At 43.1% G+C, this 14,413-nt stretch overlaps 1 protein-coding gene across 4 annotated transcripts in view; it reads right to left on the bottom strand.

The window, feature by feature from the left end:
• Ercc6l2 (ERCC excision repair 6 like 2) overlaps positions 1-14,413 on the bottom strand; it is a 213,046-nt gene that overhangs the window by 119,638 nt on the left and 78,995 nt on the right. For 2 of the 4 annotated variants that reach the window (XR_011374293.1, XR_011374292.1), the window contains exon 19: positions 5,891-5,994. Coding sequence is in view for 2 of the 4 variants with exons in the window: in XM_070033709.1 (XP_069889810.1) it covers positions 7,399-8,371 (973 nt within the window). In the remaining 2 variants the exon portion in view is untranslated. Of the gene's footprint in view, positions 1-5,862; positions 5,995-6,014; positions 8,372-14,413 lie in introns of those variants that run through there. The other 2 variants (XM_070033710.1, XM_070033709.1) reach the window with 2 other exon arrangements.

Below are 14,413 nucleotides of genomic sequence, written 5' to 3'. Positions count from 1 at the left end.
AGAAACAGTGTGGAAAATGGATTGGAGAGGGAGGAGGCTGACGGCTGGGAACCCAGGGAGAAGTCTGCAGGCATCCAGATGGGAGGTGGAGGGGCGGAAACTAGGGCCCTTGGCAGTGGGATACAGGAAATATTTTGGAGGTATTCTCTCTGGGATTTGATAACAGGTTGGGAACGGAGGTTTGGCGGAAGGCGCCGACTTGGATGGGGTGGGGGGGAAGGTGGAAGGGAGGCAGGGCAGCTGCGGAGGTGTGGGGTGTGCTGTGTGGTTTGGGACTTGAGGCCCAAAAAACAGGCCAGGAAGGCGCAGGGCATGCTGGGTGGGGTTCTGGTGTGTGTGTGTGTGTGTGTGTGTGTGTGTGTGTGTGTGTGTGTGTGTGTGTGTGTGTGTGTGTTCGTGGGGGGCCTGCTTCCCCTGAGCAGCTGGCTCTGGTTTAGGTGGAGTCTGCCGAGGTGCTAAGTCTGATTTCCTCCCCAGCGAGTCGGCTTTGCGGTTGCCAGGCGTGCCTGGCTGGGCCCCGTGGAGGCACTGGCCTGCACCACACACACACACACACACACACACACACACACACACACACACGGGACCAGTTGGGTACCCAAAAGGGCCCCGTGGAGGCACTGGCCTGCACCACACACACGCGCACGCGCGCGCGCGCACACACACACACACACACACACACACACACACACACCAGAACCCCACCCAGCATGCCCTGCGCCTTCCTGGCCTGCTTGTTGGGCCTCAAGTCCCAAACCACACACACACACACACACACACACACACACACACACACACACACGGGACCAGTTGGGTAAGTGGAGGCACTGGTCTGCACCACACACACACACACACACACACACACACACACACACACACACGGGACCAGTTGGGTACGTGGAGGCACTGGTCTGCACCACACACACACACACACACACACACACACACACACACGGGACCAGTTGGGTACGTGGAGGCACTGGTCTGCACCACACACACACACACACACACACACACACGCACACACATACACGGGGGACCAGTTGGGTACCCATCCTGCCTGCTTCCTCCCTCCCTCCCAGCCTTCCTCTCTGGGCACCTCAGTCTTCACCGAGGTTCCCATCCTGCCGACCTGGCCGGCGCCTCAGCCCTGCAGCTTCCCATGACCTCAGTCAGAGGCGCTCGGGATCAAGTCGAGGCTGGTTTTCCAGCGGGCCTCGGGCCAGACCGCAGGCGTTCACACCCGTGTCCCGGGCTGGGCAGGGCGCGGGCACAGCGGAGGGGGCCCTCTGGGCGGAGGGTTACCCCCAGACGCTTCCAGCGCAGCGCCTGTCTGAGCGCCTGGGTGACAGCAAGCTGTGCGCCCTTTAACGGGAGGGAGCTGGGTGAGCAGACAGAAGGGACTGGCTCCCATCCCAACTGGGGATCCGCACTTGCTTCTGATCCCCTCTGGAAGTCAAAACCCTTCCCAGCACCCATCGAAAGCCAGGACTCTCTCTCTGCGGCCATTGGGACCCCGAATTAAGATTCCTTCCACTTGCCTCTGTTAAGCCCTGGATTCCCCCCCTCCTCCCTTTTCAACACTATTCAGGTATTCCCGGATCCAGTCCGCCCGCCCCAGCCCAAGGCCGGGCTGCAGACACGCGGGGTTCCGGCTCGTCATGCCGGGAAGGGCGCAGGCTGGGCCACCCAGCCATCGCCGGGGAGCAACCGAAGGAAGGAAGGGCTTGGGGACATTCCTGAGGTTTGTGGCGGTGGCAGAGAGCATGCCTTCACCGGGCAAGCTCCCAGAGTTAGCTTCCCTGGGCATTCACTTCATGAGCCGGCTTTCTCTGTCCCTCAAAGAGAAAAGAAACTTGCTTGGGAAATAGATTATCTTCCCCCGTTGGGCGCGGTGGGTCCCCCAACTCGGTTTTGTGGCCCTGCTGTGGGGGGATTCCAACGACAGTTGGGCCCAAAGGCCCTGCTGATGGCCTGTTGGAAGCTCGCAGGAAGTTTAAAGTTTATTGGAAACAAATTCTACCTCTAATCTCGGCCTCGTATTGGCCTGCAGGGGGTACTGAGCACAGATCGGATCTGGGAGGGGGGGCGGCAGGAGGCCTGTGCCAGGCTGTTGCCAGGCTAGGCCTCTAGCGCGGGCTCGGGCTCCCGTGGCCATCATTCCAGAGTAACAGGCCACCGAGGACCGAGGAAATGCCAAACAGCTTTCCCTTGTCCCAGGCTCCTACTGAGGGGTCCTGGACTAGTGTCGGGGAACCTGCACTGCCTGTCACTACACAGCAGAAGCATGTTCGTGTAGTCCTAGAGAAGCTGAGTGTGTCTCCTCTCTCTGCCTCCTCGAATTTGGGTCCTCTCCTCCTGCCCCCAATCTGCATATACCTTGCAAGTTAGGTTATTTCAACAGAACGAACCTGTGTAACTAAAAGGCTCACCTCAGTGCTTTATAAAGTTTTAGGGAAGAGCCAAGTGCTGGTAGCTCACGCCTGTAATCCTAGCTACTCAGGAGGCTGAGATCTGAGGATCGCGGTTCAAAGCCAGCCCAGGCAAGAAAGCGTGTGAGACTCTTATCTCCAATAAGCCACCAGAAAACCGGAAGTGAAGTTGTGGCTCAAGTTGGAGAGCGCTAACCTTGAGCTAAAGGGCTCAGAGACAGCACCCAGGTCCACAGTTCAAGCCTCATGACCGACAAAAAAACAAACAAACAAACAAAAAAAACATTTTAGAGAATAAAAAAATATATGGATTAGCTATTGTAAGACTTCCTCGGAAATTTCTTTCAGCCCAGCAGAATGTCTTAAACTATTTAACTAAAAAGCTGTTCAAAGAAAAAGGCATTCTTGATTTTTAGCACTGAAAACCTAAGAATGTCAGTTAGAGCTGAGCTTAGGTGCTCCAGACCTACTCAGGAGGCTGAGATCTGAGGGTCATGGTTTGAAGCCAGCCTGGAAAGACAAAGCCAAGAAATTCTTATCCTCAATTAATCAGCAAAAAAAAAAAAAAGCCAGAAGTGGAAGTGTCGCTCAAGTAGTAGAGCACCAACCTTGAGAGAAAAATCTAAGAGCATTAAGTCCCAATGCCTGCATACACACACACACACACACACACACACACACACACACACACACATGCACACACACAAGAATGTCAGTTGGGTATTATCTGTCAATGGCAGAAAGGCCTCAGAGCTACATAGAGATGCTTCTTGACTCAAAATGGGGTTAGGTATCCAATACATTTCGTGTAACATGATAAGGACCATAAACTGAAATAGCACTTAATATATCTGACTAGACATCACACATAGCCTGGCTTATCCTAAACATACACAGAACACTTGCAAATGCCAATATAGTTAAGCATCTTGAGAGACTATCATAACATTCTACATCAAAATTCAGAGTATGGTTCCTAATGTATGTGATGCTGGAGAACTGGGGGCAAGTGGCTTGCGAGCCATCTGGAGGGCTCTGGGGAGCACTAAGTGGAAGATGCTTTGCAAAAGTGGGTGGGTGATGTGGCAAGGTTATCCCAGTAAGGAATGAAGGAAGCAGAGGAACTGGGGAAGACCTCTATCCTGAGCTCTTTGAAGCAACTGCATCTCATTGGATCTTAAAGGGTCAGTGAGAATCCATTGTTAATTGGATTTGTGACATAATAACCTATGGAGTTATATTTCCTCATATTTATTTAAAAAATTAAAAAGACCTTAAGGCAGGTAGTGATATTGATACTATCTAGGGGAACAGATTCATTTCTGATTTTTAAAGGATTAAAAGGCAGGAAAGTGTTTAAGGCACTAAATTTATTTGTAAGTGAAAGGAAAGCCATGAAAGAAAGCAGTGATTCTCCATGACTCTATGTGGAGAAGGGTCTCAGTGAGGAGTCCAACAGTGTCCTCTCAGGAGGGCAGTAATAGGGATCCCCTCCCATACTTCCTCCTCTGAGCTTTGTGGGGATTACTTGTTGGCTTGTGCATGCTCTGCCCTAGCTCTTTTCATTGGTTGGGCAGCCACCTGAGGACTTATGGGAAGAAGGATTTGAGCAGGAGACCAAGGTATTATGGCAACATCAAGCACCATGATGAGCCACATGTTATAATGTCCGACTCTTTCTATCCCTATTTGCCTAAATCCTATGATCTATTCCCATTATTTCACAAAAGAGACATTAACATCATAAATGGAGGAAAGATAACTATAAGAATTTAAAAGTTGCAAAGAACCCTACATTGCTGTTTCTCATTTTCTGTGCACTGATGAAACATCTCTTACCAACTCATCTCTGAAAACCAAGGATCCTTTGCCTAGAAGACTTTGAAAGGGGAAGCTGCAATACTTGCAGATGGTGTTAATTTCCTGGAAGAAGTGGCTTCAGGGCTTTATGGGAACCTGAGGAATCCAAATGCTAAAGACTTTCAGGGTCTTGCCTCAGTTTCCAGGATTAATAGCTGTGTGGTAAGTGCTAGCAGCCAGAAACTGTATCATTATTTTAAAAAGAAGACAGACAGACCACGGCAAATAGAATCATGGAAATTTGAAGCTGGAAGGTTTTTAGCAATGATCTCATCGCTGTGGTTTTGAAAGTAGTACTCCACAGAGCCACTGTGGTACTGCTTGAACCAACAAATCTCTATTTTAATTGTTTTAATAATTGAGCTTGTGATTAAGATAGAGGTTCATTTACTTAATAAAAAAGTTTCAACACTGCCAATTCAATCCATCCCTGATTTAAATGGAAAATGGAGGCTGAAAGAAGCAAGATTTTCCTGAGACCACCTAGTTAGTTGGCAGAACATTGTGACAAAGCACCAACAAGGGGAGGGGGAAACAGGAAGGATTTTACAGTAGAACCTTCAGTGTCTGCTAGAATTTGGATATTGGGAGGTGGGAGAAACTTTAGGAAGAGCCTAGTGGGAGGTCTTTATGCCGTTGGGCTTGTGTCCTTGACAGGGATAATGAGATCCTAGCCTTTCTTTTTCTTTTTACTTCTTGGCCAAGGGGTGATTTTGTTTCATCACAGAGCACTGGCTATGATGCATTGTGGCATCATAGTCCTAAAAGCAATGGAGGCTGACTGATCATACACTGGAACCTCTGAAACAGTGAACTCAAACAACCCTATTCTCTTGATAAACTGAACACCTTAGGTATTTGTGAGCATATGGAAAACAAATATGGACACTTGGTATATAACTATACCTGACAATGTGGAAATGCCTTCAAAATTCACTTATGGAAGTAGGTTTGAAGTAGGTTAGATAAAGCCTAGAATCTGTAAGAGGAATTTAATATGGTGGGGGGCTCAGAAGGAGAGAAGAAAGACAGGAATGTGGATACAGATGTGTTGAGGTTTCAAATGAAAATGAAGATTACTGAACACTGGACTAAAGGCCATTCTTGTTTAAAAAAATTGGCTGCAGTTTTTCCTTGATCTGGTAATTTATAGAAAAATGAGCTTAAAGGTACTGGTCTAATTTATCTGCTGCTGGCAATTTCAAGGCATCACTATGTTCAGGCTGTGGCAGGGGTATCAGTGGATGCTCTGAGGCCAATTTACTATGAGAACAAAGAAGGGCAAAGAAGAAAGATTTGAAAAATTGAAAGCTAGATAAGAAAGACCCTTCTCTATAAGTGCACACACAAGGAGGGTGCAGAGACCAGTAAACACCTGATTTGCATTTTTGAATGCCATTGACAAAAGCCCACTTAAGAGCATTTCTTCATATTTGAAAAGCAGAGCTAATATTTGTGTAACTGGAACTTTGTAATCATAAGATTGTACTCATGTAAAAAAATTAAAGGTAGTTTATTTTGTGAAAAATGTATTTTATTAAAACATCTGAACTATACTTGTCTAGTATGTAAGTTGAGATGAGGTAATATCTACTTACTCTCGGGAACTCCTCCAACAGCTAACCACAGTAAGCTGACAGCATCTTCATGTCTAGTCTACCACCACACAGTCTGTACAGCACATTCATTTGTAGAAAGCCCCCTATTGGAAAATACAGCATCTGAGAAGTCTGGACATAGTTCAGATGCAAGTAGAGAGAAGATCACTAACTCTAAATAACCTGCAGTTGTGTTCTGTAAACTAGTTCTTAATTATTACTCACCCAGGAAGTCAATTTAGTGGGTTATGAAAGAATTAGCACAAAAATATGCTAGAAGAGAAAGATATCAAGCATGCTGCATGCCTCACAAACTGAGAGAATATTTTAAAATATATTAAGCCAATAATGATTACATTCCACTTCTGATATAAATTACATAAATTAACTTCAACAAAATAGTTTTAGTTAAAAATGTCTAGTCATTTCTTTTTCCTAAATAAACACTACACAAAGTTTTATTTACAATAATTAAATCACAATAGTTGTATAAAAAGTTCAGGTGCCAAGGCACCAGTGGCTGAGATCTGATGATCATGGTTCAAAACCAGCCCAGGTGGAAAAGTTCCCATGAGACTCATCTCCAATTAACCATTCAAAAACCGGAAGTGGAGCTGTGGCTCAAAGCGGTAGAGCACTAGCTTTGAGCAAAAGAGATGAGGGACAGTGCCCATGCCCTGAGTTCAAGCCCCATGACAAAAAAAAAAAAATAGTTCAGCTGTTGGTATTATGTGGTATTATGGCTAACAGTACTAACCTCAGTACTTTAGAATCATATTTCACATACTTACACAACGTTATCTTTGATTTTGAGCTGTTAGAAAAATTTTAAATTTAACACAAAACCATATATTCACAATACCACAATAATTCAGTATTATTTATTACTATTTCCTAAAATAATTTAATAGTCATACAACAAATCAGGGGTTTTGAAAAACAATGAATGGCTTTCCAAAGAAAAACCTATCAGTGTGTAGGTGATTTGGGAGCATGAAGTGACTTATAACTAATGGAATTTGGGAAGAGTGAATGAAAGCTCTTTTAAAGTGCAAGGATACGCATAGTGATATGGTCCAAATCTGGCAGCTTCACATTAAGAAATGAATCCAACTCCAGGCAGGTGACTAATCTAAGGTCACATTAGTGAGAAGTAGGGGCAATGCCATAGGTCTCAATAGCAAATTGAATAATTTTTTAAATTTCAGAAGATGTTATAATACAGTCTCATTTTATTTTTTATTTTATGCAGTGGGACCTTCCTCACTAGGCAAGTGTTTTCCCACTTAAACTATACCTCCAGATCTATGATTGCGGTTTTTTAAAAAAATACCAAATTAAATATTGTAGAAAACAAATCCATGATAACATTTTAAATGCTAAGAACCATGTTCAAGTTACTACCACTAGTGTGTAACTATATCTATAAATGCACATACCATACACAGTACTGTAAACATTCATGGCAGCAGTTCCCATGTGAACTAATTCCCTGACATGTGTATACGTTATTCTCTCTGTGTATTGGTTATGTTTTCATCTGTATCACTTGAGTTAAATGTCTTCCACAAAAACTTCTCATTGGACTTCCAAAGGGAAGTTTCCAGCTCTGCTTTCCTTTTGGAGGACACAGCAAGGGGGGCTTTTTCACACAGAGTCTCTATCATTGCCAAGTCGGTGAGTTTGTTAAGATTGTCGTCATTCTGCTCATTCAAGATGTCCCAGAAGTCTTTTGGCTTCTGTTTTGCCTTTTCCATGGGCCTTGAAAGAACTTTTTTTGGCAGTTGTGTGGCACTGTTCTCGTGACTTTTAAAGAGGTCATCAAGAATAGAGGTGTCACCAAGTAAGCCTTCCACAGAAGGGCTTTCTAACACTGGATTGTCTACATTTTTGTTTTCCAACTTGAAAAGGGGTCCATTTCTTGAAACACTCATTCTTGTGAGGTGCTGTTGGTTTTCCATGGTATTTTTTAACTTTCTCTCATGTGTCTCAGACTTCCTGTTCAGAGAGCAGGAGACTACAGGGTCTTTGGGTATTTGGTTCTTTTTCCCACTCTTAATCTCTCCAGTGGAGCTCACGGGTAATTTCTTGGTTTCTTCATCAGTAGAAAGTATCTCTTCTTTATGAAAAATATTTTTATGAAACTTAATTGCTTCTCCTTTATGTATTTTTAGGTTACAAATTTGAGAAATCTTTTTGGTGGAATCATTAAATGTTGGATTTTTAGAATCTGGCAGCCTTTCTTTTACTGGAGATTTTCTTTCTTTGAATTTTTTCCTGACTCTCCCTCCTTCTTTGTGTGTAGATTCAATGGATATTGAAGCAGATTCCTCAAAAAGTTCTTCAACCTCTGGATACTGAGAAATATAAAAGTCTCTCAGCATTTTCTGTCTTTCTTCTGATGTAGCATTAGCTATACATTTAGCAAATTCCTTTGCTGAAGATAAGTTATAATAAGAGGCCATTTCTTCAAATTGTTTTCTAAAGATTAAATGAATAAAACCAGTGGTTATTTCCAATACATTTTATTTTCAAATAACTCATCAGTAATAGGAAATGCATAGGCAAAGGAATGTAACTTTAATCCTTTAGCATATGCCTTAATTCCATAGTGACAATGTGTTTTATCTTAGGAGAATATGGCCTCTTTCCTTAGGCTATTGAAAAAAAAAACAATCTAAGCTCATGAAATCACCAGTTTTCAAGGTTATTCTGATTTATACTATCAGGTATTTCTGGGGAAATATGGGATCTCAGCATGCTACTTCTCCAGTGAGCCAATTTATGACTGACAGGAGAATCATAATTCACACAATCTACATTTGAAAATCTTTATTGCATTCAAGTCCCATGAAAGAGTATTGCTAGAGTTTTATGAACAAAAGAGAAAATTCTGAAAAATTAAAGACAATTTTCCCTTCTCTTTCCTCTTTTTCCTTTGTCCACAAATAATGTAGAAATTTACAAGGCTTGAGTTCTTTTGTTGATAACTCTAACTTCTCCCTCCCCCCTCAATTGTTCCAAATTCAGTACAGATAGTTACTTGGAAGTGAGCTTCTATTTGCCAGGTAGACACCTGTAATCCTAGCACTCAGGAGGACAAGCCTAGGCTCCACTGTATCAAAAACAAACACCCAAACCAAAGACCAAAACCCAAACTCCAACTTCTTCTGCTAGTCCCCTCTTCCCTGCTGCCACAAGAGGACAGTGAGAAGGTGGGCCATTTGCAAGTTAGGAGAGAGAGAGAGGTTCCTCACCAAAGTCCAAACTGATTAACACTTCATCTTGAACTTCCTAGATTCTTAAACTGTGAGAAATAAATACCTGCAGTTTATGCTACTCAGTCAGTAGTTCTTTGTCATGACAGCTGGGCAGACTAAGAGGGTGCTGTTTTTCTAATGTTGAGGCTGGACTTCAAGGGAGCCCAATGTTTATAAAACTTCTTTGAACAAAACCACAATCATGTGACAGTGCATGATTAAGATTCCCAAAGTTTTAGAATTACATTTATTCTTCATATGTTCATCCCTTGAAATGTTCATTCATTCATCTAACAATATTTAGAGACACCTGTTAGGTGCTCGTACGATATACCAGTGAAGAAGACCCTGTTTCCTAGCTTCATTGAGTTTGCTGTCTGGTTCAAGCAGGGGTGGACAGGACAAGTACATGAAAATCCAACTAGAAAATAATGACAGTGAATTGCATAGAGAAAGTAGTAAGCACAGAATCTAACTGATGGTTAAAGGAATAGGGTAGGGAGGGTTTTCCCAACATCACATCAGTCAGGTAAAGACAGGGAGAGACTTTCCTTACACACAGAGGGGCAGGAGAAACTGAGAAAGAGGGTGGCAATCATAAGGGGTCTGTATGCCAAGTGAAAAAGGCTGAAATTTTATTGTGTGAACAGTGTTATATTATAAGCTAAAATAATTAATTACTTTTAATGTAGTAAGAAGGCACTTTGATGTTACTATTTTGAATATTTTGTTGTTCTGTCTTCCAGGTCAGATTATATAAAGTTTGTGTTTCCTTTGATTTTAATGGCAACCTACCATGCATGCTTACATCTGTCTCTTATACTTTCAGATAAGCATCAGGGCTTGAGAACTCACCACACTGTCTTGTTAAACCTTCGAAATCCAGACACTTTACTCTCCTGATTGACAGCCACTCTCAACTCCAACAGAATATTTAATAACACAAGTACAAGCTCCCCAATTTCTGTCCTGGAAACTGTCAATGTTCTTGTTGGAATGTAAGTATGTTCTTAAAAGGTCCCAGTTTTTAACTTCAAATGAAGTAATAAGTTATTATTTTGTTTATTAATCATTTCCAAATCCATTTTCATGGCCTTTCTAATAAATATTTGTGCTTGCAAAGATTTAGTAACTGGCAGGGTTATAAGCTGATGTCTTTTATTTATCCAAGATGGGGTGGTGTCATGGTAACTGCCAAAGTAACTTCATTTCTGCTGTGCTAAAATCATGACCTCATATGTGGCCCTGGGTCTGTCACCTCTGGGAAGAACTTAGCCTAAGAAGTCAATTAGTCCACAAGATTACTATGGAGAGAATGAGTTATACTTATCATTCATTTTACTCTTGCCCCTGTGTGTGTGTGTGTGTGTGTGTGTGTGTGTGTGTGTGTGTGTGTGTGTATGTGTGTATGTGTGTGTGTGTGTGAACACAAACGCAGGCACACACTCTTGTGCTGATCTCTGGGCTTGAACTCAAGGTCTGGGAGCTGTCCCTTAGCTTTTTTCAGGCTAGGGCTCTACCACTAGAGCCACAGCTCCACTTCTAGTTTTTATTTGGAGATAAAAATCTCAAGGACTAGGGCTGGGAAGGTGGCTCAGTGGTAGAGCGCTTGCCTTGCATGCCAGAGGCCCTGGGTTTGATTCCTCAGCACCACATAAGCAAAAAGAAAAAAGCCCGAAGTGGAGCTGTGGCTCAAGTGGTAGAGCGCTAGCCTTGAGCTGAAGAGCTGAGGGACAGCGCCCAGACCCAGAGTTCAGGCCCCACAACCGGACCCAAAAAAAAAAAAATCTCAAGGACTTTCCTGCCTGGGCTAACAGGAACCAAATCTTAGATCTCAGCCTTCTGGGTAGCTAGGATTACAGGCCTGAGCCACTGGCTCCTGACGTTTTTCTTTTTTTTTTTTTTGTCGGTCGTGGGTTTGAACTCTGGGCCTGGGCATTATCCCTCAGCTCTTCAGCTCAAGGTGAGTGCTCTACCGCTTGAGCCACAGTGCCACTTCCGGTTTTCTAGTGGTTTATTGGAGATAAGATTTTCACGGACTTCCTGCCCAGGCTGGCTTTGAACCAAGATCCTCAGATCTCAGCCTCCTGAGTAGCTAGGATTATAGGCGTGAGCCACTGGCTTGGCTCCTGACTTTTATTTTTGTCTTCTAACTTGTTTTCCTGAATTTTAAAAAGGGTTTTCTCTCAGAATTTTAGGAAATAGAAGGAACAACCAAAGTCACAAACTTAACACTTTGTGAGAAAAAAATGAATAGACCAGAGTAGAGCCCTATAAGTAGACTAGAGTAGACCCCTATAAGCCACTTAGGGAAAGAAGAAGAAAGGAAATTAAAGTGGAGCCTCTTAGCAAGCAATTAAAAGCAGTTATACCATGGATAAAATTTCAAAGCATCTCCATTTCCTTGAGGAAGGGCAGTAGAAACTAACTGAAATCACTTTCTCTAGGCCTTAGCTTTTTGAGGGGGATCAGGGCTGACTGCTCATGTTGAGGGTCAGGTGACTGCTGGGACTGACTGCATCCTGAACTGAGTGAAAAGGATGACTAGTAGAAAACAGAAGCTGTCAACAGTCTGGACACTGTCCTGATCATATCCCTGGTCTAATATTAAATACTCTTTACATTTTTATCTAAGACAATTTGTTCTCTAGGCTAAGAGTTCAGAAATAAGCACTTGCATACTTTTTGGTTTCCTTATTTTTATTTTTTTTAAATCAGGGCCTCAACCAAGAAGCTGCTCTACCACCTGAGCCATGCCTCCAGCCCTAACTACTTTACTTTAAAAAAATTATTGTAAAGGTGATATACAGAGGTTATAGTTACATAAGTCAGATAGTTACATAAGTCAGAAGGGGTGTCACCCTTTCCCTCATTTTCTCCCAGTTTTTCCCCTCCTGACTCCTCCACCCCCAAGTTATACAAGTTCATTTACAACATAGTGTCTAGTGAGTATCACTGCTGATTTCTTTTTAAAGTACATACTGCTTAAGGGGATGAAGACACTTGTGATCCTCAGAGACTAGGAAGATGTATATGGCCAGCCACTTAACATGGCATATGTACTAGAAAAGCATTTCCTATAAAAAATAATAGCTGCAGATCTGCTATGGCAGTGTGAGGATATGTCTTGCCTATGTCCTCAGGTGTCCAATATCAGCTTTTTATGCCAGTACCTCAAGGGACTGAAAAGGTTGGCCTTTTCCTGGACCGTTAAAGGACTAGGTTCCCAGGAGTTGCCAACCCTAGCAGGAATTACTTTGAATTCACAGAGCCAGCATCATTTTTCCACTGTCCTCAGAGGCCATCAGGACTATGCCCCTGCCCTACTTCCCTTGGCCTATCCTTCCTGTAAGTGATGCAACTCTGGATCCCGGATTAATTTTACTGCCTATAGTACCTCCTGCTGTCATTCCTGAAATCAGTATCCCACCCAACTTGTGGCCCACTGAAGACTTGTCTCAATTTCATGTTAATATCTCACGCCCACGGTTATGTCTCATCATTCCCACCAACTTCACAACCTCCAGACCTACTGAATTCTATCTTTATATGCCCATTTAAGCTGCTCAGTTACTACCCATTGTCAATAAAGCTGTAGTCTACCTATAATCCATTGCCTCTCATTCTTGTTCAATATCCATCAGCTTCCCTTACCCAGCTTAGACTAGTCTTTATCATCATTTCCTTACAAACACCTCAGTTTCTTTGCTTCTCTCACCCTCTCTTCTAAGACTGGTATAACCTAGCCATTTTGATTCTGTGCCTGCAACAGAATGACTGAAGCTTGCTGAGTAAAATCTATACAACCTTAGAGCTAGTTTGACTGAACCTCTGGCTCAATCAGGGACTTAATATCACCAGGAATTCTAGTTTCACTAAACTTGTTTTCCTATTTTATTGATAATCCCATGATTTTTCTCTCTTTGAACTGATGGCTTTAATTCTTGATTCATTGAGAGTGTCACCATATTTGTGTCTAGGTTTGTCCTTCTATTTCAGTGCCTCTCCAAGTTCAGGCATTGGCCTATGCTCTGGATGCTGCCATCTCCTGCCTGCAGGATATCATTCCTTCTGTTACCACCTCTGTCATTCTTTTTTCTTTCATATGAGTTTTTCCCCTCTTAACACACAAACAGGTTCTACTATTTTCCCAAATTAAAAAAACCCCAAACTTAGCCGTGGCCCCCACTGTCTCCTTTTAATGTCTTACAGAGTCCTCACATAGCTCCTTATTTCCTTCTAATCCCTCTCACCCTAGCTTGTGCTTTCTCCCACTGCTAGTGGTCAGTGGCAATGAGCTCTCTGCTGCCCACTCCAGTGGGCACTGTCCACTCTGTCCAATTCTGCAGCCTGGATAAAGTAAGTTCTCTTTTGGAAACTCACTTCTCTGGGATTTCAGGACCCACTGTGCCTTCTGCTCTGCAAAGTAGAAGCTGCTGCTTCCAGGCTCTGTCCTGGGCTCTTCCCCTTCTTCCTGTGCTGTTCCCAGACTGTCTGCATAGTGCAGTGGCTCTAAAAACCATTTATAAGGTAAATGTCTCATTCCGACTTGAAATTTCCTACAGAATCTCAAGATTTATGGACCAAAAGAGAACCCTGATTTCTCTTCACTCTAAACTTTTCTCCTGCTTTTCTTCATCTATTCTTTTACCCAGGACACAATAGTAGGACAATCCTGTTCTCTTTCCTACCTACACCATTCTGCCATTAAGTCTGATCCATCATTTTGGCTTGATCACCATGGTGACTGCTCTAGTTTGAACTGCTATCACCTAGTTCCTTATCTTCTCCCTTTGTCTACTTTGCCCTTTTCTACACAGAAGCTGGGACCATCAACAGGTTTCAACTACACTTGGAACAAAATCAAATTCTTTCCAGAGTCTCTGAGACTTACCATGCTCCAGCCCCATCTATGTCTTGTCTTTTGCTCTTGTAACTCTGATTAGTTCATTATTTGCTGAGTTTATCAGTCTTCTCTTAGGTCCTGGAACATATCAGTTGCCTTCCCTCTTCTGGTGCTCTTACTAAGGTTCTTTGCCTTACTCTGGTCTCACCTTAAATGCCACCTGTGGAAGGAGGTCTCTTTTGACTGTTCACTAGGTAGGTGGCTGTATACAGGTAGCCTATCTATTTCTGTTTTTTTTTAACACTTTATTTTAATGTGGCTTGTAAGATACTTTCCTTTGTCGACTTTTTAAATGTAATGGTTAGATGTTAATCCTTGTCACCCTACTACTGCACTATCATTTCTACTTTTTTTCCC

The sequence above is a fragment of the Dipodomys merriami genome, unplaced genomic scaffold (genome assembly GCF_024711535.1).
Source record: "Dipodomys merriami isolate MVZ:Mamm:240054 unplaced genomic scaffold, mDipMer1.0.p SCAF_22, whole genome shotgun sequence".
Classification (NCBI taxonomy): Eukaryota; Metazoa; Chordata; class Mammalia; order Rodentia; family Heteromyidae; genus Dipodomys; species Dipodomys merriami.
The sequence above is the reverse complement of the archived record's forward strand: the minus strand, read 5'-3'. Positions and strand labels throughout refer to the sequence as shown.